The sequence below is a fragment of the Amblyomma americanum genome, chromosome 4 (genome assembly GCF_052857255.1).
Source record: "Amblyomma americanum isolate KBUSLIRL-KWMA chromosome 4, ASM5285725v1, whole genome shotgun sequence".
NCBI lineage: Eukaryota > Metazoa > Arthropoda > Arachnida > Ixodida > Ixodidae > Amblyomma > Amblyomma americanum.
The window spans coordinates 105322852-105345899 of NC_135500.1; the positions used below are offsets into that span (position 1 = coordinate 105322852).

At 44.3% G+C, this 23048-nt stretch overlaps 1 protein-coding gene across 1 annotated transcript in view; it reads left to right on the forward strand.

Annotated features, from left to right (window-relative positions):
• LOC144129734 (MAM and LDL-receptor class A domain-containing protein 1-like) overlaps nt 1–23048 on the forward strand; it is a 208783-nt gene that overhangs the window by 140262 nt on the left and 45473 nt on the right. Inside the window, exons 40-50 of the mRNA XM_077663820.1 lie at nt 2110–2262; nt 3846–3931; nt 4709–4876; nt 7111–7210; nt 9235–9384; nt 11633–11806; nt 16595–16693; nt 17866–18020; nt 20312–20396; nt 20785–20943; nt 22121–22226. Of these exons, the coding sequence (XP_077519946.1) occupies nt 2110–2262; nt 3846–3931; nt 4709–4876; nt 7111–7210; nt 9235–9384; nt 11633–11806; nt 16595–16693; nt 17866–18020; nt 20312–20396; nt 20785–20943; nt 22121–22226 (1435 nt within the window). The remainder of the gene's footprint in view (nt 1–2109; nt 2263–3845; nt 3932–4708; nt 4877–7110; nt 7211–9234; nt 9385–11632; nt 11807–16594; nt 16694–17865; nt 18021–20311; nt 20397–20784; nt 20944–22120; nt 22227–23048) is intronic.

Consider the following 23048-nt stretch of genomic DNA (forward strand, 5'->3'; position numbering starts at 1 on the left):
GCTCCTCGGTACCAGAAGGTGCTTTTGACTTATGCTCCCGCTCACTCCAAGCTGTTTAAACGTGGCATTGTCAACCTATGTTTCTCAAATGCGTTAAGAAAAAATTGTCCGCATGCTATGCAGCAGAGTCTCGCCGAGCTGGGGATCCGACTTGGGGCCTCTGGTTTTCCTTCCTCCTTGATGTTGGCGGACGCTGAAACTATGAAGTAAAAACATGAACAATCCTCCTGCCAATACAGCGCACCTGAAAGATAGCACAAGAAACTTTGACGTGATCCCCAACTGCCATTGAACTTCGCATGGGCTGAAAAAAGTTTCTCATAAACTTGGTGTGAATTTGGTGTTTTCCACCCCCAGCAAGATTTTCGGTCTTTGCGCTCGCATTTTCAGCTCCCAACGAGAGCCTGCCTGCAAAACGAAGCACCAAACGAAGTTTACAAAGTTGTTGTGGGGGTAGCATATTCTTTTTCTACGTCTTGTGGAAATTCTTACATAGAGAACACGGGAGAGTACTTTAACTAGAACCTCGGGGAACACTACAGAACGCTGCATTCTGGTACAGGGAGCAACCTTACCATACATGTGAAAGAGTGCCAAAACTGCTCAGCATTGCTCAGCACTACCATTATCGGCCGCGGGAGGTCCAGGCACGAAAGAAAACTGTTGGATTCATTTTTAAACAAAAATAACGAACGGGTTTGCATGAGTGACCTGTCTGTTATTGTCACTGACACAGAGTGGCATTTTTTATCCCGGTTGTAATGACGTCCGGACTTTGATAAATGTGGCTTGTGTGTGCGCATGCGCAAATAAGCGGCTTTAATTACCAAGTTGAACAATTAATAAACCAGTGTAAGTCCGCCGACAGTCTGTGTCTGTCTTCTCTTAGTCCTGCGTCCTTTTTCGCAGTTTTTATTTCTTGAAAGTATAAAGCCCAAGAAAGAAAAAAAAGCAAAGAGCATAGACATTCCCTTTTAAAACATCACAAAAGAAAGCATGACTTTATATATCACCCACAACTTCACTCGGAAGTGCAATGGATTCCCGATTGTTTTTTGGAATGAAAGAAAAACAATTCACTTCTCATAGGGCCACCGTGGTGGCTTAGTAGTTATATTGTTCAGTTGCTGACATGAAAAATGCATGTTCGATCGCGGCCGCGCCGGAATAATTTCGATGGAGACGAAACGCTTGACGCCCGCGTGCTGTGCGATGTCACTGCACGTTAAAAAATTGGCAGTGGCTTAGCTCGGCTATGCCAGGATATACGTAGCGAGAGCTAAGGCATAGCTTGGTTAGCCTTGGTCAATCTTGATTGCAAGTCCAGGCTACTCTAGTTGTCTGGCTAGTTGTCACGTGGTTCGTCACGCGTTTGGTCATGTGACGAGTCACAAGCTTGGTCACGTGGTGCGATGCGACCACGATGGGAATGCGAGAACAGCGAAACTGCGAGTTCGTGGCCAATGTAGCTTTCGCTACAAAACCCCAGGTGGTCGAAATCATCCGAAAAATTTCACTGCGGCGTCCTTCATAGCCATAGTCACATTGCGACGTTAAACCTTATAAACCATACCAAACAAGTTTTCACCGCAAATTATCAGACCTTGAAATCGTGTTCAAAATGGCCAGATTGCTAAAGAGGTTAATGCGTATGCTTTTCACGTTCACCCCGAACAGCTTAATGATAGCATGAATAAACTTAAGACACATCTTGTTTCGGTGCGTGTCCCGCAATTCTCAGTTGAGGGTTTCTTTAGTCCGCAATGCACTGCACTGAGCCCAATGTGTGCCAGATACAAAACCAGAGGCAATGTTCTGCAACCTCTCTAACCTATTTATCTTTATTTTAAGCAGTGGGCGGATCCCAAACCATACACGCATTTTCCAGAACCGACCTCCCAAGGTTTCGCAACAAATTCTGAAGGTTTCAGAGCTTTAGCAGCGACATAATCAGCGCGACGCATTTTCTTTTTCTGAGGCGGCCAGAGTGCAAAACCCAGTAAGCATCTCAATGCTGTTCTGGCAAAAATTATTTCAAGCAGGAAGGAGGGCTTGAACTCAACTTGTAAACGCGCGGCACTGTAAAAGCGATAACTCCTAAACTTGCAGGCGACTTCCGGCTTGGCTGTAACTTCGACAGTTCCTTTTGTGACTGGGTGCCCCAGGCACCATCGGAAGGAACAAAGAAGTGGAGCTTGGGCCCAGCATCATCGTTCTTGGTAATGGCGCCCACGCGAGATCACACAAGGGGAACCCCAGAAGGTAAGCCACCGAAAGTTGCACCCAAAAATTCAAAACAGAAGCAAACACACAAAAAACAGTTAAGCAGGTGACTGATGCGCGACGCCGACTATGCTTTTGGGTCGGAAATGTTGCTTCCTTTAGTCTCCAATACAGAGAAAAATGTTTGTCAAGGACAGTACCTTCCAACGTTACCAATATGTGATGCATTATTTTTTAGATCTGTTCCCCCACTGTTGCACGCTACGTGTCAGCTGGCGTACTCCCGTTTAGTTCCCCGGCAGGCTGAATGTACTCCTGTTGATAGTGCACAACATTTTCACCTTTAAATATGTTTGTTGCTTTATTTCGGAGGTGTGGCCAAAACGTTCATTTTCTGATCACGCAACCTTCTACCACAGTCAGTGTTGTTAGGTCACAAATAACAGCGTTGCGATGCGAAAAACTAAAGAGGCGTTCCCTCTTGCCGTATCACATATGCAAAAAATGAAATTGCTCTGTCTTACCACAATGCTGCCATTCGTTGAGTCTTTCATCGGAGTATCCTGCAGGCAATAAGCTGTGCCCATTAGGAGCATAAAATGGAAGTATGGACAGAGAAAAGAAGAGAGACGCTTCAAATGGAATGCGTAAGATTTTATGGATAGTGTAAATGAGTGTGAGCTAAACTGTTAGTTTCTGTGGTGCCCTTAAGCTGCAGACACCGATTGAGTCTAAGGTGCCCTTGCGCACTCAGTCTTCGCCAAGCGCAAATTCTAATATACTAAAAAGAATTTGCACATTCTCAAACTGTTCATTTAATTTCGATTAAAGGTGCTCTTCTAGTCTCATCTCCGTGCTATTCTAGACGTACTGGTATAGAATTTATGTAATGTTGAGTTAAGACCACAGAAGAGGAAGCAATCGGAACATTTGCAATGAAATAGTTCTGCTGGAGCAGCGGAGAAAAAGGAGCGAGTAGAAAAAATTAGCACGTTACCGCATTGCCTGCTACCCAAAGCAACGGCTTTGTATTTACAGTGTTCGGCTGCTCAACCCCAGCTGCTAAGTTTTGAGTTATAACTGCTGAACGTCTTCATACGTTCAAAATCTTTCAAATTCCTTTCCTGCCCACAGCTGTCCAAGCTCTCCTACGCTGCGAGATAGTTACATTTGAGAGCGTAATGCCAGACAGATGCGGCAGGGGCAGCGGATTTTCCCTTTTATCGGAACCCAACACTCGTATTTTGTCACAGAAGTGTCTTCGAGGAAGAAAATGAATTTGGGGTAAAACAGAGCTAACTCAATTTTCTACTCCTCAGGTGGCATACTTTCAGATTTGCTTCTTACAATGGGCCATGTTAGAGAATATTTGCGATAACGTATCTGCATATTATGCTTACAGGAACAATTTTTGTTCACGAGTCAGAGATAAATGGAATTAAAACTGCAGTACTGCTTCACATCTTTCCGAGCCCGGATCGCGTCTTTGCTTTTTGCGCTGCCACCAAATATAATTTTTTTTTCTGTAATTTCTCTCTGTAAGTTCAATACATCGATTATGTTTAAGCACACCAAGGTGATTCTGTATTTTTCTTTCATGCTCTTTAAATTTTTTATCGCAGGAAAGTTTCTTCTTCTTCGTTCTGCCGCCACAAAGACGGCAGCTACAGTTATAGGCCACACTCTTGATAATAACTCCACTTGTGCCGTAAGTATGCCCTACAAGTATTATCACTGAATTTCTCGAAGTATCCAGCGTTCCTTGTTCCTCTAATATTAACTTCCTTATCTGGCTTTTCTTCTTTGCTTGCTGTAATATATACAATACTCCCTCGGTTGCACTGCCTGTTGTGGTAGCTGTGCACTTGCTACCATAAAGAGGTACACAATGCGCGTCGAAAGGTAGCACATGCCAAAAGTTCTTGGCCATGATTGATGAAAATAATGTAAATATGCATTACTTCCCACTACTATAGCACGCGAAAAGCCAAATCGACTTCGCCGCTAAGGCGTGCTCGCGGGTAGTTAAAAGCACGCCCAAATGAGCTCCGGCAGGCGGCGCGATCCGCATCAACATACTCGGGCACACCGGAAGCTGAGCGGAAACTTCTCCAATTGATATGTATTTAGACCTGTCATAACCTCTTCACGCTTAGTTAATTAGGATCAGAAATGTGCATCGCCAGTTAAAATGCATCACGTTGTGTAGTAAAGCAGTATGCGATGGCAACAAGCGTTTCGATGTCTGCGAGAGTGTGCCAAGGGACTCCCAGTCAACTGGACATATTCATGGGTCTTACACACCAGTGTTCCCAAAATATTATTGCAAATGATTTCTCCGAAACAACAGATGCAAATTGCAGTGTGCGTACTTTTTAATTTGCAATCTTCGACTAGCGCATTTGGGCTGTTGTGTACAATACATCACTGCTGCTCAGTTTTCGTTACAATTTGCACTGTGTTATTTTGTTTTTATTTTTACCAGATAACATTCTTCTACACAATCCAAGGCCAAGCCGACTCCGAACTTAAGCTGGCTATCCGTACGACGAAAGATGGCCCCTGGAAAACTGTGTGGAAACAGTCCAAACCAACACAATTTTTCCATTTTATTCAAGGCATGGTGGTATTCACTGAACACTCTCCGTATCAGGTAAGATGAACATTAAATTGTTGTATTGTGCACTACATTGTAAATATGATTGTCGACAGTGAGTATGCTTCCAGACTAGTGCGCGCCGCACATTTTGCAGCTCGTTGGAATAGAAATTGAAGAGAACATGGGCAGGAAAATATTTTTTCATACGTCACATACCACAGTAGCTGCAGATAAGAAACTTCAGAAGAAAGCATCAAGCAACAGGCACAGAAATGTAATTAACAGGCAGTCAATATGACAAACTTCATGGTGTTTAAAGGTGCTGGAAACAGAAGGATGCGCCGGCTGCTTCGTTCTCATTGACTTGCTTGTTTAATTGACTGTACCGACATAGACTAGAAATAGCTTCAGTTTCTGTTTTCTGCGTCGGGAAAGATGAGGTCCTCACAGAAAAATTCAAGATCAGGGCAAACGTTACGTGATTTTTAGTTTCCTGATTGCACCTCTAGGGCCTGTTGGTAAGTGGACATTATTATATACGACGTGCTGGAAACACACGTCTGCAACGTTCAGGGAAAACCCTGTGTAAGAAACCGCATAAAAGAAGAAAAAGGTTTCCAAAAAGATCAGTTTGATAAACAAATAGAACAATAGCAAACCAACTACATTGCAGGAATCTACTACTGGAAATGAGTCGGAGAACGCAAATCGAAGAAGCATTGCACAAAATCAATTGAGATATGGCAGCATACAGTGCATATCTTTGCAACCATGATCTGCTTTATTGAAGGAAGTCTTGCCGCGCGAGGTGGTAATATGGCCGAGAAGATACTCTTCTATGCCGCCTACCACTAGTTCTAGGAAGGCCAGGCTGTTTCTGACAACAGGAGTGTAATAAATAAAAACAGCACAGTCATGTCACTTTACTTGCTATGCCCTAAGTATCACGTCTAAGCCAAACACAAATCGGAGAACTAAGAATAAGTTTGTTTTTCGCTGCAAAAGCAAGCCAATTCTCTACTATTTGCCGATATATAATCGAAAACAAAGTGAGCATGACAGCTTAACTATACGTGTATCACTTGTACACCAGTGAAGAGAACATAGTAGTGACCACATCGAGCGGTCTCGAACTCTCTTCCACACACCAAGGGGTGATGGAAGACCGCTGGTGTCGCACACTGTTGCATGCAGTTCGCAGTATTACAGGAGGTAGAGTAGTCTCGGCAGTATTCGGTTTCCAAGAAAAATTGGATGATCGGCATCGGTAATCCCTAAAGGTGGCGAACGTGTAGCGACCCTCGCGCCGCGCTCGGCTTGCAGGCCGTGGCGCACCGCACCGGATAAGAGGAAGTTGGGCTAGGCCGCAGCAACGAGAGCAGCGCAATACAAAAAAAAAAAATCAGTTCAAACCGCAACGCTTTCGGCGCTGGTCCTTCCTCGCATTAGCGCCGACATATGCTTCGCGCAGATGAAATGAGGAAAAAGTGGGGGCATTTCTCATTGCTCCACTCAGATTGTCAGCACACCTATGTGGATCGCGTCTTTTTACACTTGGTTTTAAGTAATTTGCTGCCCTCTCTTAGGTTTCACAATGAACATAGTATTCAAAAACGGACTAATATTTGAGTGAGAACACTGTTCTGAAAACTTTATCGCTGTTAACAGCTGTGAGACACTTGGCATAGCCTCACAAAAATTTAGTTGTTAGATTTCCAATAGAGCCAGTTTGTATAAACTGACGAAGCGATTAACTTGCAAACAAAAATATTCCCAGTATTCTTTTTTCTTGCAGTGAAGTGAAACAGTGCAGCTGGTTTCTGCACCAGGGCAGCTCCTTGTGATCATAATTTTTTTTAGCACCGTTCATTTCGAGATATTCCTTCTTACTCACAAAGAATTATTTTTTAATGAAACATGCCGGCGTCAGTGCACGTGGCCTACTTCAGATGAATATCAAACCCATTTTCGATCCAGAGCGACTTAGAGCACCGATCCATATTTGGGGCTTCGGTGCCTAAAGTTTTTTTTGAACTGTATTAATTTGAGGACCCAGTTAGTAGATACCCGCCACGATGGATCTGCGCTCCGAGTAGCTCTGGAGCCAAGATGGACCTCCTCTTCATCTGAGCAGGAATACGCGCAGTCAAGTCGGTCTGTTCCATTAGACATTATTTTAGCCTTCAGGGGCCCCTATTACAAAGCATAAGAACTGGTCGTGTTCAATTCCTGTGATGCATTTTTTGCGAATGTCACAATATCTCAACATATTTTGTTTTTTTTTGTAGGTGGCATTTATTGGAGAGCATAAGAAGTCTGGCAACAAGCCGGGTTACATTGCAATAGACGATGTGACATTCTGGGAAAGCTGCAAGCCATATCATGGACGTAAGTTCAGGCCAAAGATCATGAAATCCTTTTTAGAGTGTCGTCGTAACACCCCGATTGAGCACAGCACAGCCGTATTAGCAGAATATTTCGTTCATATCAATACTTCTGTTTTGTGTCAATGCCAGACGACCATGGCCACGATAGCCCACTAAAATAATAGCCCACTAAAATGAAACTCGACGCTTCTTTATCTGCCAAAAGTTTCGAAATATATGAAGAGATCTGTAGTTAGAATTTTTCTTCTCCCAACATCTCTCCTATCTGTTGTGAAAAGAGAACTTCGAATAATAAAATAGCTCTCCAAGGTAACGATTACTAACATAGATATTACGAACCAGTTGTGCAGAAGGAAATGTGGAAGGAGATTTCCAGAAACACTTCTGAACAGGAGCATGGTGTCTAATAATTATTGATCGGTATGGTGAATTGAAAAGACATCGTGGAGAATCTCCTCTATCGATAGACTCATCTTGTGATGAGAAAAGGGCTGCTTTGACTGAAACTGGAAGTTTTTTCAAGTTAAAAAGGCTAAAATAAAATATAGAGACTAGCCGACACATTTTAGTCACACATCTAAGCTGTGCCGATGTCATTACATTTTTCACTGCTGATCTCTGGGCCCAGGCATCAATGCTGTCGAAACCCAATTGGTGATCACGAAGACCTTTTTGTTTTCACATCATCAATTTAAATCGCGATGCGCAAAAAAGTGTTTCAAAGTTAAATGCAATTTTCTCAAAAATGATTGCGTCGGTTTTAAACCAAGAAACAGCACAATATCCCGACAATTCAATTGATTGATTCCTACTCCAAAAACCCGAATGTTGTGGATGTAATTTGGACATTATGTGATGAATAAAAATAAGAACTGTCAAATGTAGTTACACTTCCAAAATTCGCACGATTACACAAGCGGAAAATAGACTTTGCAAGCTATGCACCCTAAGCTGCTAGGCAGCATGAATCACAAAAAAAGCTTAATACTTCATTTCATGGCAAGTCGTGAGGCCTCAGCATCTGTGCATAAAAATTTAAATTATTTAGAATAACTTAGGTTATAATGTTAGGACTTCTATTGATGTGGAAGCACTTGTTAGCCTGTTTACTTTCAGAGCTCTAAAATTTATTTTATGTGCACCTTGAATATGTCTCCTGAAATTTATATAAACTTGGAGCTGTAAAACTGTAATCAAATGCCGATATATTGCCCGAGGCATGTGTCTGAAACGTTCACCTCAAGCTATACTAACATTTATTTATCCTTCTTATTTGACAAAGAGCAGAATTGCACGGATCGCGCAAAAAGAGTTAGCCATTTCTTATTGTGTCATGCAGAATCACAGCAGCTCTAGGGTATATGAAGTACTCCTACGCATTATCAGGATCTCGCGCACAACATGTTGCATTGCTGTTTTTCGTACAGCTTAATAGTGACCAAAAATATATGTTTTTCTTAGAAGAACAGCGATTCAAGGTTAGCCATCCATTATGTTCGTCGATACCTTGAGCAGCAAGCAAAGGACATGGTCTGTGATTCAGAAAACGTTAAGACTGGGTAGTGGCTCTAGGATGCCAATTACATTCAGAATGTAATAGGTGTGGTCTAGGCGGTCTACGATATAAGGCAGCATATCCTTTTAAACGAACACTCGCCAAAGTCATAAAGGAAAAAAAATAACCGTAAGAGAATTGACGTTTCGGCACCACTACGGGTGCCTTGTTCACAATGGGATGAAAAACGAGACGGGCTGCTGCTTATGTAGCCTTTATGACTTTGGCGAGTGTTCGTTTAAAAGGATATGCTGAATTTCCCTCGCCAGACGGGTTTCCGTCGAACCCTCAACTATACGATATAAGGCAGTTGAAATTTCGCATGTCTGCTTCGATGTGTCAAAAGCTACGTCCCCTTTAATGTTCACTTTAAACGGTATAGAATGTTGCAAAGCCTAGTGTCTTCGAGCCTCTCTCAAATACCAAGGTGGTTTATTTTTCTGCTTTGATTTGACTGCGTTTCTTGCCAGAACTGCCACTGGCACCAGAGCCAGCCCCGTCATCATCCTCGTGCGGCGAAGAAGAGTTCCAGTGCTCGGGCAGCAGCCAATGCATCCCGTTATCGCAGGTTTGCGACTTCAAGGAACATTGCTCTAATGGCGTTGATGAATCTAGATGCGGTACGTGAAAGCATTTTTATTGTTTTAGGACCACACGGTCTTAATAAACAAAAGCAGGTCGTAAGACTATATTTCAAGATGTACCAATTAGCGTCCAGAGATTTGTTTCTTTGAAACAATTATCAGACTAGGTTTTGCAGTCAGTGACAGTTACAGAGTTTTTCACGAAAATCAAAGCGCTAAAGATTATCAGATGACTGTAAATATTTTTTCCGCTAACTGAAGGTAGACTCGGGCCACCCGACCGTGTGACGGTATGCGGACGTGCTGCCACTCTAGCCAGGGGCGAACGACGGGTGAACTGGGGGCGTTATATTGAGTGCTGTCATGACGCTAGCTAAGGGGACCACGAGCACTGCAGGAGAAGCTCGAATACCAACCTACGTGTCATTTCAAGGTTATTTAGTGTGGACGTCGCGAAACCAGCCAACAGACATTTGTAGTTAACCCTGTAATATGGCACTTCACAGAAAACGCAAAACACAGCCATTTCTGTCTCTCTCTTAGTATACCTTCGTAAACTGAAGGCAAGCTTTATTCGTTTCTTGGCCGCAACACCTACAAATATTTATCTAGGTATTTATGCCACGACTGCTCTAAAGATTACTTCCCTCGGAATGAACGGCGCTTGTGCAGTATTCCTGAACAGTGAACTGTCATACTGCCCATCAGAATCATATACAGGTATACAAGGAGTTGGCGGTTCCAAGAAAGGGAGGGGGTGGGGGAAAGGGTTTTGAGAGGAAGCTATACTAAATCGCTGCTTAAAGATGGGCGAATGTAGTGACAAAATTTATTGTTGGAGTATTTGGCTCACATCTACTGGCATGTTCGACAGGACGCCTGCCGCCCATAACCCCACACCCCTTCCCCGATCTCTTGCTGCAAGCTGTTGATGAGACTGCTATTACGCTGTAATGAAATCAGCTATATATTTTTATCAGAACATATCGGCGGGGGCAAGCATATAACAGCAAATGATTTTCGCTTGCAAAGGGTCAGACAGGAGGCACCTTGAGTGTGCCGCGATTACAGAGGTCAGAGTTTCGACATGGCCAAAGTGTTATACTAGTAGACCACGTGAGGGGTGCACCCCATTTAAGGAGTGCTAACGAAAGTGGCAGCGTTCAAGAGAGAAATCGTTTCTGGCAGTGCAAACACCTGCTATGTACGGTCGGCAGGAAAAGTTAATGGTCAAAGGAAGTGGATTTGAAATTTAATTTCTCTCAACTTGGCGAATCAGTAACGTCTTACTGCGTCGTCATATTCCAACAATGTACACGTTGCTTGACGCGGACATAATTTTTAAAGGGGCAATAAATTGCGCCGCAATAAAATTTTAAACCGTTTTCGTGGCTCCTTGTTTTCCGTTCAATAGCACAAAATTTGAAAACCAGGGTTATGGTAACAATATTTACAATGCTAATACTGTAGGCATGCACGAAAGCTCTTCTCCGTCGGCATGTTTTTACTTCTGATGGTAAGCAACAATTCTCTCCCAAATAAAACAAAGAAGTTTGGAGTGGCGTATGATTATTTTAAAGAACGCATCGCGTTGACAGAAAGGATGAAAATTAAGTTACATCTCCTACCCGCTTGCGTAGTCCACCCATATTATTTGTTTTGCGCAGTGGAAGTTTGAGCAGAACACTTCTTAATTTTGAAGGTGGAAATCAAAATAATTTGGATTTTTTAAAGAATAAAAACTGCGATCGTTTTTTAAGTTAACGCGCTCATCGAAGTTAAAGCATTTATAGAATAATTTTAAACATAGGGTAAGGTTATCTTCAAATTATAAGCTTTCGTGGGTTATTTGTACCTTACGGATGAGTAGTACAAGACGGAGAACCCTGCAACATCATCACCATATCTTAGCAAATAATGAAAAGCGATACGCAGGGTGTCCATACGACCTGAACCGTTGCCTCGTGGCGTGCATCTGGTACTAGCTTGTATTTATTTGCAACTGATCCTGAGATTCTTCTCTGGTTAACACTCAGTAATACTGTGAGATTCACCATCAAACGGCGCATCTGTTCAGGATGGCGTGACTCGTTAAGAGCCAAAGCCATGCGTGGGTTGCTAAATATTTCTTCTTCTGGCTGACTGCAGCCCCTGCTGAATGGTAGGAATTATTGGAATGACTAATGTATTTACAGAGTTGCCGTTAACGAAGTGACTCCAAGCGTAAACTTGAGCTCAGACACCCGGCGTAGAACGAATGCTGCATCTCGTTGTGTCTTTGCAGGAGCTTGCGACTTTTCGACGGATTTGTGCGGGCTCGAAAACGAGGACCAAAACGCGCGCTTCGGTTGGAACTGGACGAGCGTCCAAGATGGCAAGAAGAACAAGTTATTCCCCACCACCGACAGCCAGCTTAACGACAATGGGGCCTATGCTGTGTTCTCATTGATGAATCCGGGTAAGAAAATTTTAAAAGATGCCACATATTTATATACAGGTTCTGGCTTTTCCGACCGTTTAACATATTGTCGGCACAATACTCTGAGGCCATTCGCGTCGATAAAAATCTGTTGGGCAATAGCTCGCATGTTGTATCTTTATTGTGAGTTTTTAAAAAATAGCAAAATATTAGCATGCAAATCTATTAGGAAGTGTCAGTATTCTTGCTTAATATTTTTATGCGCTGATCCGACTGTGGCTACAAGAAAATAAGATATACCCTTAATGTGCTACAAGGACAGCATACAAATTACCACGAAAGAAAAAGAAAGAGAAAAAGAGTAAGGTGCCCCAGAAAGCCAACAAGCAAAGATAGCTACGTGCAAAACGTTTAAAAATCTTTAAAAAGAAAAATTGGCGCTTTCGGGTCCTTGATAAAGTACCATCAGCTATCGCACGAGCCGTAAAGAAAATAGAATGAACGCATATACCGCCTATACAACCATTAACATAACTTCAAAGATTTGAAATTTTTATCAGGTGCACAGCTTCGGTTTTAAATAGCAACTGCCTGCACTTGACGTCGCACTTATGTTTAAACGAGTGTAAGATCCGTCTTGTGCAATTAAATTAAATCATACTGTTCAGTATTCATCCCTAAAATCTACTCTTTGTAGCTACAGCCAACACTTTACAGTAAGGGCTGTCAGAAGCCACAGATATGTGTAATATATAAATTGAGCATATAATGTAGGAAAAGCAACCAAAAAATGCCATTGATTTAATATTTTACCATACTGTATTAAGATTCTGTAATATCGCGTTGGAAGCGAAAATAACAGACCTAATTAAAGAGCTTAAAAGATTGCAAGATAGGCAGATTCAAGCATCTCCAGAGAGTACTGGTAACCTTCGGATCTTTCCGTATTGACTACCAGGTGCGGTTTGTGGAGTAAAGATAATCAAAGCTAGTTTCTAGGACTCTTGTCTGGAAAGGGTCCTTACCGGTTAATCTTTTATTTCCATTCAAGTGATATCGAGGAAGGTACAGTCTTCAGCACGTCTTTCTAGAGCGCTCGAAAGGGCCGCTTTTTCTGCATGCGCGACGCCTACCGATAACACCCGGTTCGGGATAGCCTGCATCTGAGCATGCGCCGCCACACTGATTACACTGCCTGCTCCTTTATTGCCATGCCAGTTCACAGCCGCGATCGCCAACAATCACCGGTGAAGGGGCTGCTGGCCGCAATAGCAAGGTCGAGATAACACGTCAGGGAAAAATTTCTTCATCCTGGAACTTCGACGCCGAGCAGTTTCGTTCCATATTTATCATTGTTGTTCGCGAGTTCACTTTAAAACAGAGGTTGGCAATTTATCGTTGTTGCAAGTGGGTGGATATTGTGGATGTCGCAGACTGTGCTGTTCAGCATGATCATTAAATAAGCCGAACAGCTATAGGAATTAGACACTGTGATCACTCCGATTGACTTTCACGCTCCGAGAAACCATCGCACAGAACCTGCAGTTATTCAGATCGCTTTATTAAAGCTATACACATGCGTGAACATGCTCCAAAAACAAAAGAAAAACGAATACAACATCCCGTAAGACGCTTTCCGAAGAAAGTAACAGGTAGCACTTCTTACCCTCGAAGAAAAAGTCTTTGGCTCCTAGTAGCCGACTGCGGCTCCTCCAGACTGCTTCACACTTAAAATTCTTTTTGGGAGCGAGTCATAAAGTGGTTCTACTACCGTAGGATCTCTCTGAAGACGTTCCCACTCTCGTTGAATAGCCTCCCGTAGCTGATCAGAGTTCGCTGTAGTGAGGCCGTACTGTCGCGAAAGCCTTTTTTTTTCTTTAACCCCCATACATTTTCTATAATATTTAAATCTGCACTCTTTGCCGGCCAATCCAAAGGATAAATGCCGAGGCAATGCAAACAATCTTTAACAACATTTGCAGTGTGGATGGAAACTCCATCCTGCTGGAAATGGAAGAATCCATCCGGGAACGGCCCATCCAGCACATAGGGGACAAGGACCGTCTGTATGATGTCCACGTAGGAAGCAGCTGTCATTCTTCCTTCGATTCTATGCAGGGGCCCAAGTCCTTTGTAGCTTGCTGCTCCCCAGACGTTGACAGACGTGCGGCCGCTGAACCGGACATTCAACACATTTTCCTCGCCGTACCTGCAACGTAGTCGATTAAAGCGGAAATTAAAGAACCCTTAACTTTACGGAGCAGTGTTAGAGCGGAAAAGTGCACTGGGTTTTTATAGCGTATGAAAATCCTACCGACTTACATTTCTGCGCGTTTATCATCCTTAATCACTGTGCTCATTACGGACTAAGCCTAGCTACAATAAAAAAATGTCTTACGAATATATGTCTTACCGTTATTTCACAGAACGGCACACCCGCTGTTGCTGGTCCCCGAGGGACAGAAAGTAGATTCGTCACTAAAAACTACAGCCTTCCAGTTTTCGGGCGTTCATTCTTCCAAAACCGAATCAAACTCGAGGCACTGTTGCTTATGCGATCCTTGAAGGCGTGTCTTCTGTGCAGCGACTCTGTTCTGTATACCTGCTTCGTGAAGCCTGCAACGGATGGTGTCCGAGGAAACATGCCCCAGCTGAAGTTCATCCCGAATTTCGCGGGCACTGAGAAAGGGGTCCGCAACTGCGGCTGCCACTATCCATCGGTCTTCTTCATCCGTGGTCCTCCTTGGATGTTGATTTCGGACGGCATCAGCAAGACGACCTTCTCTGTAACAGGCCGGCAGGACTCTGTTCACTGTCGCCATCGGACGCCCTGTTGCTGCACATGTGGCTCTTTGAGACATCGTTCGTCCCATTAAGCAGATGGCTTTTCTTTCCAGCAGCGTCAAGCGCGGAGCCACCGTTGAAACTCATGTGCAGCATTTTCGAAACCGCACATGGCTTTTAAATGCATTGCTAGCTACTGCTAGTGCGCAGCAATGCGTTTGCGCATCGCAAAGCGCGCATGTATTGACAAAGAAAATGATGTGCTTCATAGTTAGAGCATGAAAAAATTTTCCTAGACCTGTTATCTCGACCTCGCTATTGCGGCTTGCAGCGCCTTCACCGGTAATCGTTGGTGATCGCGGCTGTCAACCGAAACGACGATAAAGCAGCAGGCAGTGTAATCAGTAAAACGGCGCATGCTCAGATGCAGGTATCTCGAACCGAGTGTTATCGGTAGGCGTCGCGCGTGCAGAAAAAGCGGCCCTTTCGGGCGCTCTAGACAGACATGCTGAAGACTGTATAAATAAGGCCAAACGGTGGGCCCTCTGGAATATGTGAACAGTAAGATTTGCACAATGGACGTTAAATTGTGAAGTAAGTGCACGCATAACTATTTCGCTTAAAAATTAGCTATTTAAGCTTCCGTATTAGTATTAGAAAAGGCCCAAGCTACTTTAAAAATCTACAACTGGCGGCAAAATAAGTTGGGGCATGCGACAGGCGGCCAGAATCAGATAAAACTGTATCGTCGCGCCGTCTGCATCATGTTGCAATTCTGGGGTCGAGGCATCGCAGTGCGCGTGCGCGTCCTTTCATGCTCGCAGCCTTATCTTTTTTCTTGCCTGCAGGGGACTAGCTGATTGCGTACAGCGTTTGGCGGTAGGGGTCACTATTTTTATTCACTACTTCAAGCTCGCAGTTTGACGGGCGTCCGCCGAACTGCGAGTATCACGCCGTGAATAAAGAAACCGACGCCTACCGCCAAACGCTGTACGCAATCAGCTAGTCCCCTGCAGGCGAGAAAAAAGATAAGGCTGTGAGCATGAAAGGACGCTCACGCGCACTGCAATGTCTCGACCCCAGAATTACATCAGACGGCGCGGCGATGCAGTCTTATCTAATTCTGGCCGCCTGTCGCATGCCCTGACTTATTTTGCCGCCGGTTGTTTCTAATGTGGGCTTATGAAAAGGCTCGTCCCTCCTTTATACTCTATACTGTCTGTCACATTTCACGTCACCTCATTTCGATCAAGCACTACTGAAGCCGCACGGACACCTCTCCCTTCGCCATGAAATATGAAAAATACCTCTCTGATTTCACACGTCCTGCGTTCTATCAGTGATGCCTAAAATATCTAGCCTGTCAAAGTTCGGACGACCGATGCACCTGTTGAAGGAATTGCGATGAATGCAACTGTTGGAACGAATTTCTGTGCTCGCGTTGGCTTTCATTGAATCCAGGCTCCTATTGCCCGATGCAAACTCATCGTTAAGACAGTGGGATCCCTCACGCAATCCCATGTGCAAGTAAAGATTTTGCATATAACAAGCATTTGGTATTTCCGAACGAATGGAACTGATTTACTTTCACAAGTCTGAAACCTAACAATTTAGCAACCAATCCACGCCGGCCAAGAGACGTTTAGAATTTAAAAAAGGTGATGTTAAGAATGAAGTTCACAGACAGTATTCCTAAATGGTCGCAGAGCAAGTGCGCTTGCTGCAGCCTGTCAAATCGTATTGTCAGTTGCAAAACTTTAGCCCTCCTTTCTTTGATAAAACGGTGAAATCTCGGACTGACTTCTGGTGCTCACATATTTACATGCTGAGTAGGGCGTATAAGAAACATGTTTTTTTTTTCAAAGAGCACGCTGATTGGCGAACTCGTGGAGTTTTGCAGTTTTTTATCCCTTGTGGCTAACTATTGCGCTGACGTATTTGTGAACAACTGGTACGTTTGTGTTACAATTTTTCAATGCCGCACGCGTCAGCGGTTGCCATCATCGGGCCTCAACCGTATGCCTGACTCTTGTCAAATTTCAGATGTGCCCCAGAGCCACGCCAACATGTTACTAACGCCACAGCTAGGACAGACTGCCCACTCTTGCGTTGTCAGTTTCTACGCCTACATTCCAAACCAAGGTAAGTAGTCTCTTCTTGTGGAGTGGATGGCCTGATATATGTATATTTCTTTGAGATCAGGCGTAGATTGAACTGTGCCAGAGGGTTTCGCTTCACGAAGAGAACTTAATATCGCCAGCATATACTGACCTGGCCGTTTCAGGAAAACAGATTTCAGTGTTTAGGAACGAGTCAGGACGCAGACTTCAAGTGGCCTTCACGTAAGCGCTTTTTAATCTGAGGACTAAATTTCGGTGTACAGGCCTTAGAAGTTGAGCCCCTCTGCGCTACCATCACATAATTTTATTCTCCTGAAGGAAACATTCCCCATTATCTTTATTACGACAGTTGTGATTAGTGGTATTTCATGTGTTTTGCCACAGTTTCCGAGAAAATTCAGAGCAGTCACATTGCGAGCAATTTCTTAGAAGAAAAATACCTTTGTAAGGGTATGACGCAATAGCGTATTGGATTAATTCCCATATATGTAGACGGTCATTCTCTACTTTGCATTCATAGATCTCTGGGAGTCGGCATATATACCCTTCCTGGCGCAGTCGTGCAGCGGTTAAGCGGTGGGCCACTACACTGCGATGGCAGGTGCTCCTACCATTGGGCCTTGTGTGACCGATGTTGCTCTTCCCAAACGACCAATCATTTTAACTGCCACCTGCCGCAGTGGGCAGGTTGTGATGGCTAACCAGTAGGCAGGTTGGGATGATGCCGCAAGCTCAGGTGACTTAGATGGCCAACCTGCATTCTAGGTTGCTCTCTGGGGACTACCTGACAGAGCGTTGCCCGTGATTTTTCGCTTATTACGCCCACATCAGATTTTCTGGGCAACAGGGCCTTAAGAGCTATTGCGTTATAAAGAAATATTGTGTCTCATTGGAAATACTCGTATCATCGAACAAGCACACGTCTTCACTGCGAACAGTCCTTGCAGCTAGACTGAATCTTACTCTCTGGCAGTCAAGAATCTGCTCACTGGCGGCTTTTAGTCCAAAGACACGTCAAGAACATACTGTGCTCTGAGCTTTAGTTGTTTACCGGCGCAAATGAGTACGTGTACTTCGTTCTTCCTTTCACTCAAAGTGTAAAATTGAGGTTTAGCGAACGAAATATGCAAACCATAAGTAACTTAAGGAGCACATAGTGAGAGTGCGTTTTTTTGGTTTTTCTTGCACTTGCAGGGCTCGCACGCCTCTTGTTCGGCGTGCTGCAAGGAGCCACAAATACGACCACACGCGTCACCATGGCGCCCTTGGTATCCATATCCGGAAGCACACTTAAAGGCAGGTGGAAGAAGGTCATCGTGAGGGTCGGAAATTGGAACGCCGGAGCCAGGGTAACTTTTATTGGTGTACGACTGTGCTATATATGCAAAATAAGGCGACGTTACCTTCACTGATTTTCATTATTCCTTCTGTATCTAAACATGCGCTTGTGAATAGAGAAGAACCTTAAGAGTCTCCAAACTTGGATATTACTTGGCAGCTCTCACGGTAACACTGACTGGAACGAACAGACGCTTAAATATAACGCAGAACAGGCTAAGAGCTTTCCTGCAAACGAAGTTGTGAAGTCAAGCTACGAGCCACGTACGCACTGACTCTAAAGCATTACGTCATCTTCTATTAAGCCCCTGCTAATGTGGCCAACTTACGGTGCATAAGTTTCCCGCTGGTCATGGAGGTATGCGTTTATGTTCAACTGTTCACAATGCGCGGCCTGTTGCAAAGATTCCACGAGAACGGTAGTGTGGCGTCCGCAATCAATGTGCCTGGACTCGAAAACCACTAAAGTGCCGTGTTTGGCCAAGAGTCAGTTGTGCATGTGTCTAGCTTGTAATCACTTGAAGAACGCCGACATAGCTGTAAGTAGCATGTAATACTATGGAGAGCTAGGCGAAAATAATTTGCAATACGAAAGTGCGATAGTTGTATTATCCAAATACGGCTCGACTACAAATATGAAAAAAAATAAACAGGATATCGAATCTAAGGTCTTCTTAGTGCAAAAAAATGAAAAATTTTGGCTTCACACGCTAGTTCCAGAGTGGTGAGCTTTCTCTGGCTGCCGGTCACCCGCTGCTTTTTGCCATGCTTTCGCTTGGGCCTGGCGTACGCGCCTTTGGATATTGAAGGGTACGCACAGTGCTGCACTCGAAACATAAATTCACATTTCTATAACAGAGATGAATGAGCACGATTAGTCATATGGATCGCGTGAACATGTCACTTTAGCCTGTTTAAACATAGGGATTACATAAAATGAAGCAGCACTAATGATCTAACGGCAGCAGAATTTTCTTTTTTATAACAACAGTGGTACCTCACATGAGTGAAAAAAAATTCGCTAAGCTAGGTAACGGCCTAGTTAAACAATACGCATAATCTGGCGGCTGGGCGGTGGTGGCCGCGGCTGCTTCGCCTAGACGCTTCCTACGCTCTCGCTATAGAGCAGCCTTCATAGTAGGAACCTCGTCCGAGACGACCGTTCCGTTGAGTTGAACCTCCTCCCCTTACCCGTTGTCGCCTTCCATGCACTCGCTGCTGCGAGGGCTCCGTCGCCCGCCGTTCTTCGGTCTTGCTTTGCCGCCGAAGTGCCTCTCGGTCGGCGGCAAACACCACTGCGTCTTGTCTACGCTGACATCGAGCCTTGTGAGCGCGACTAGCGTCCTCCAGATGAACCCTAGCACTGCGGCACGGGAGCTACTGCGCCACCCCGTGTGCTGCTTTTTTTTATTTGTTTTTTTTGTTTCCCTAGCCGTCCGCAAAGGGAACCTCGATTGAGCTCACTCTCCCCAAGAACTTTCGCTTAAGAGCTGCAGCCACTCGAAGAAGGGGAGAAACACAGAGCCGACTAGGCCGGCTCACGTGGCCAATGGCCTTCGCGACTCCAAGTGGGAGCGTCAAGTGGCAGGGTAGGGTCGCTCGCTCTTCTATCTCGCTTTCCGCGACAGCATCTCTAAATTTTATCACCTTACTTCTTCCCTTGTTTCTTCCATCACCTCCACCCCCTCTCGGTTAAATCATTTTTCGGTCCTGCCTGCTTCGACTGGTGGACTTGTACGGGCCTCATCCACACAACGGCTTTCAGAGGGCTCCGTAGAACAGTCCACGTTGTAAAGGGCACGTTTCGGAGCGCACGCTGTGTCATCTCTCCTTTGCAAAGTAAAACGCATTCTTCAAACTGTTAGAACAGAACAACAAGAGCAAAAACAAAGTAAATTTGCAGAGTGTCGACTAACCTATAAGGCTCGGTTTGTGCCGTACAGGATGGCCGCTATCTACTAAATGTCGGTCATTTCTTGAAGAACTATATATCATATTGGCCGTAATTCAACGGCCGTATTACAATAAAAAACCTTATTGAAAGGAGATTTTTCTCATATGTGAGGTTATTCTGTCAGTACTGGTTGAAGCCATAATTTTCTATCCCAGTGGTATTTTATCTGACGCCAAAATCTCTTTCTTTGCTTCTTTCTTAGAATGCGAGAACAACAACCTAAACAAACGGCGCAGTCTGGGCTTCTCTGAGTTCAGAGGAGTGGAAAGCTTTATGCGATTTCTTGAACGGAAGGAATTTTGAGAAATATATTATTTTTGGCTTGTAAGAAGATGTCCTTCGTTGCAGTTCTTCTACCGGACAAACACCCTGGGCGCGAGCATAGATCGTCCGGAGTATCTGCACTGCCATCCAGACACGCAGAGCAAAGCATGTAAGTGACGAAATCTTTGAGAGCGTAATTGTAAATTCTGCGGAGTTTGGCAGAGGAATTGCTTGTTTTTTCAGTGCTCAGTTTTAGGTAGAAGCAACACTAGAAGTAACAAGGAAGCATTACTTAAAGTTTTATTCCTTTCTGATCCGCCGCTCCTCTCTTAGACTTAACATCGGCCGAAATGAAGCAGCCGATCGTCTTGATGCTTCAATCCGAGGAGAGTTTAAACTTCACTTGTGTGTTACTGAAGTCATTTATCTCGCCACAAATAGATGTTAGCTTGAGAAGTAAAACCTTACTCTGCAAAAAGAGTCTTAAACGCAGACAGCTGCAGATATAACCGAGGATGGCAATTAGATTGTTGAAAACATATCTCTGTCTTCATAAGGGGAGGCAACAAGAAACGTGAGCTGCGACTTTTCAACTCCCATGGACTGCGGCTGGTTTCCCGAGCGTGTGAATGCTGACGCGTATTGGACGCTGCATTCGGGTGGCTCCGGAGCCCCTGTGCTTCGGTGGCAGCCAACCGAGAGTGCATCTCAAGAAGGTGAGTGGTTATACCCTGAAAATGTATTGTTGCGAAACAAAGCAGCTGCAGAACAAACGAGTTGGGAGCATTTTTCTTTTATCCAAGGTGTGCTTTGTATTCTACGATAGGCGTGGTTGAATACAATGCTTCCTGTTACCTGGACTCTCTTGAGCAGTGGTACCCAACGTTGAAAAATGCTGTCGATTTTCTTTGGTAAGAGAAAAAGCCCGCGAAGGCTACACTTGCAACGTGCTTTTCGACATGGTGTTTGTTAGCAATTCTCATGTGAAGCATAGCTCCTCACTTCACTCATATTTAAGGGAAGAAACAGCGCAATGAAACACGGACACACGAAGAACGGACACACACGAGCGCTGACTCACAACTGAAATTTATTTTGAAGAAAAGATGCTTAAATAGGAGACATGCGAGGGTGCTTAACAGGGCTGCTGCAGCGATAACCGCCAATCAGTGTGGTCGCGTCACAAAATTTCAAAAACAGCAACGAATGAAGTAAGTGATAAAAACTGTGTAAAGGGCCGCAAAAAGGTGGTCAGGTGACAGTAACAATAACAAGACCAATGGGGGGGGGGGGGGGGGAGCCTTTACACAGTTTTTATCACTTACTTCATTCGTTGCTGTTTTTGAAATTTTGTGACGCGACCACACTGATTGGCGGTTATCGCTGCAGCAGCCCTGTTAAGCACCCTCGCATGTCTCCTATTTAAGCATCTTTTCTTCAAAATAAATTTCAGTTGTGAGTCAGCGCTCGTGTGTGTCGTTCTTCGTGTGTCCGTGTTTCATTGCGCTGTTTCTTCCCTTAAATGCATTACCATCTAGCCCGGAACCTTGCTCTTCTGAACTTCACTCATATCTTGGATGCTACATTTGACAACAGCCTTGATTGCGACTGCGTTTCCCTTTACCTCGCTCTGGTTTTTGAAAGAGTTAAGTACATACTCTTGGTAGCCGGACCGAGTTCATTCAAGTCAACGGGCGCTGCGTGCAGCGCTTACGCAATGCGACGTCATGATATTGGGCAACGGCGGTTTTTATTACATTTCCTTGCCTTAAAATGGCCGCTCCCTCATGTAAAGTCTCGACATGAGAGCTTTAAGAAAGTAAACATAAATAAATGGTGCAATAACAGCTCCCACTGTAAATTATAACGCTTCTGTGCTCTTCCTTTCTCCAGGCGCCTATATGTATGCCCGAAATGAATTCTTTAACGTGAGGACAGCTCGCCTAGTCTCTACCAAGATGAGTCCCACACCCAGCACTGGCCGCTGCTTCACATTCTGGTAAGTGCGCATAAGGTCCCTTTTCTGTTGACGGCCAAAAGATGTAAGAACTGCGTGAACCTGAAAAGAAATGATACAGCTCGAAGCATACAGATCAAACCGGATCAGCGTGAGTTTAATAATAAATGGAAAAAAGTTGTATAATATATGCTGTGTATTTTGGTGAAAGACTAGGTCGCAGTAATGGGCCCGTCTGCAGGGAGCAGGAAGGACAAAACATTATTAAGGGACAGATGTAATACTGTTATATCCGCTATACAGCCTGCATACGGTCCCTAGCCCGCAAGGGCGAGGTGTGAAATCCGCGCTTAAAGAACGACGTTCACGCGCTGATTAGTATGATAGGGACTGTGAGAGCAAAAATAGTCTGCCGTTTCCAGGTCGTGACTACAGTCGTCATTGTCTTGGGTTATCTTCGCTGTTACCCCCTTTGCCTCGCATAGGCGCCCGCAAACCGCCTTTAACGAACCCACGAACAATGACTGGATGGGAGACTGCTCTTTCCACTATTCCCCAATACACTTGTAGACTTTTATTCAGGTTCAGTTCATCGAAAACCAGATACGGTATAGTGCTAGTAAACAAAGGTCCAACGTGAAATCAGAGTACAAATATCACAATGCATCGTGTTAAAGCGACATTGGACGTTTCGTAATATATTGACAACGAAAAAAAAAGAAAAAGAAAATACTGCTTCCTCAGAGCCTACGGACTGTGCTTCATTCGAAAAATTTCACCTTTTAAACGCATATAGGCCCTGGAGTCTACACCAGAAAATATGGTTTATGCACTTGGCAGCCTGCAATAAATATATAAGAATTG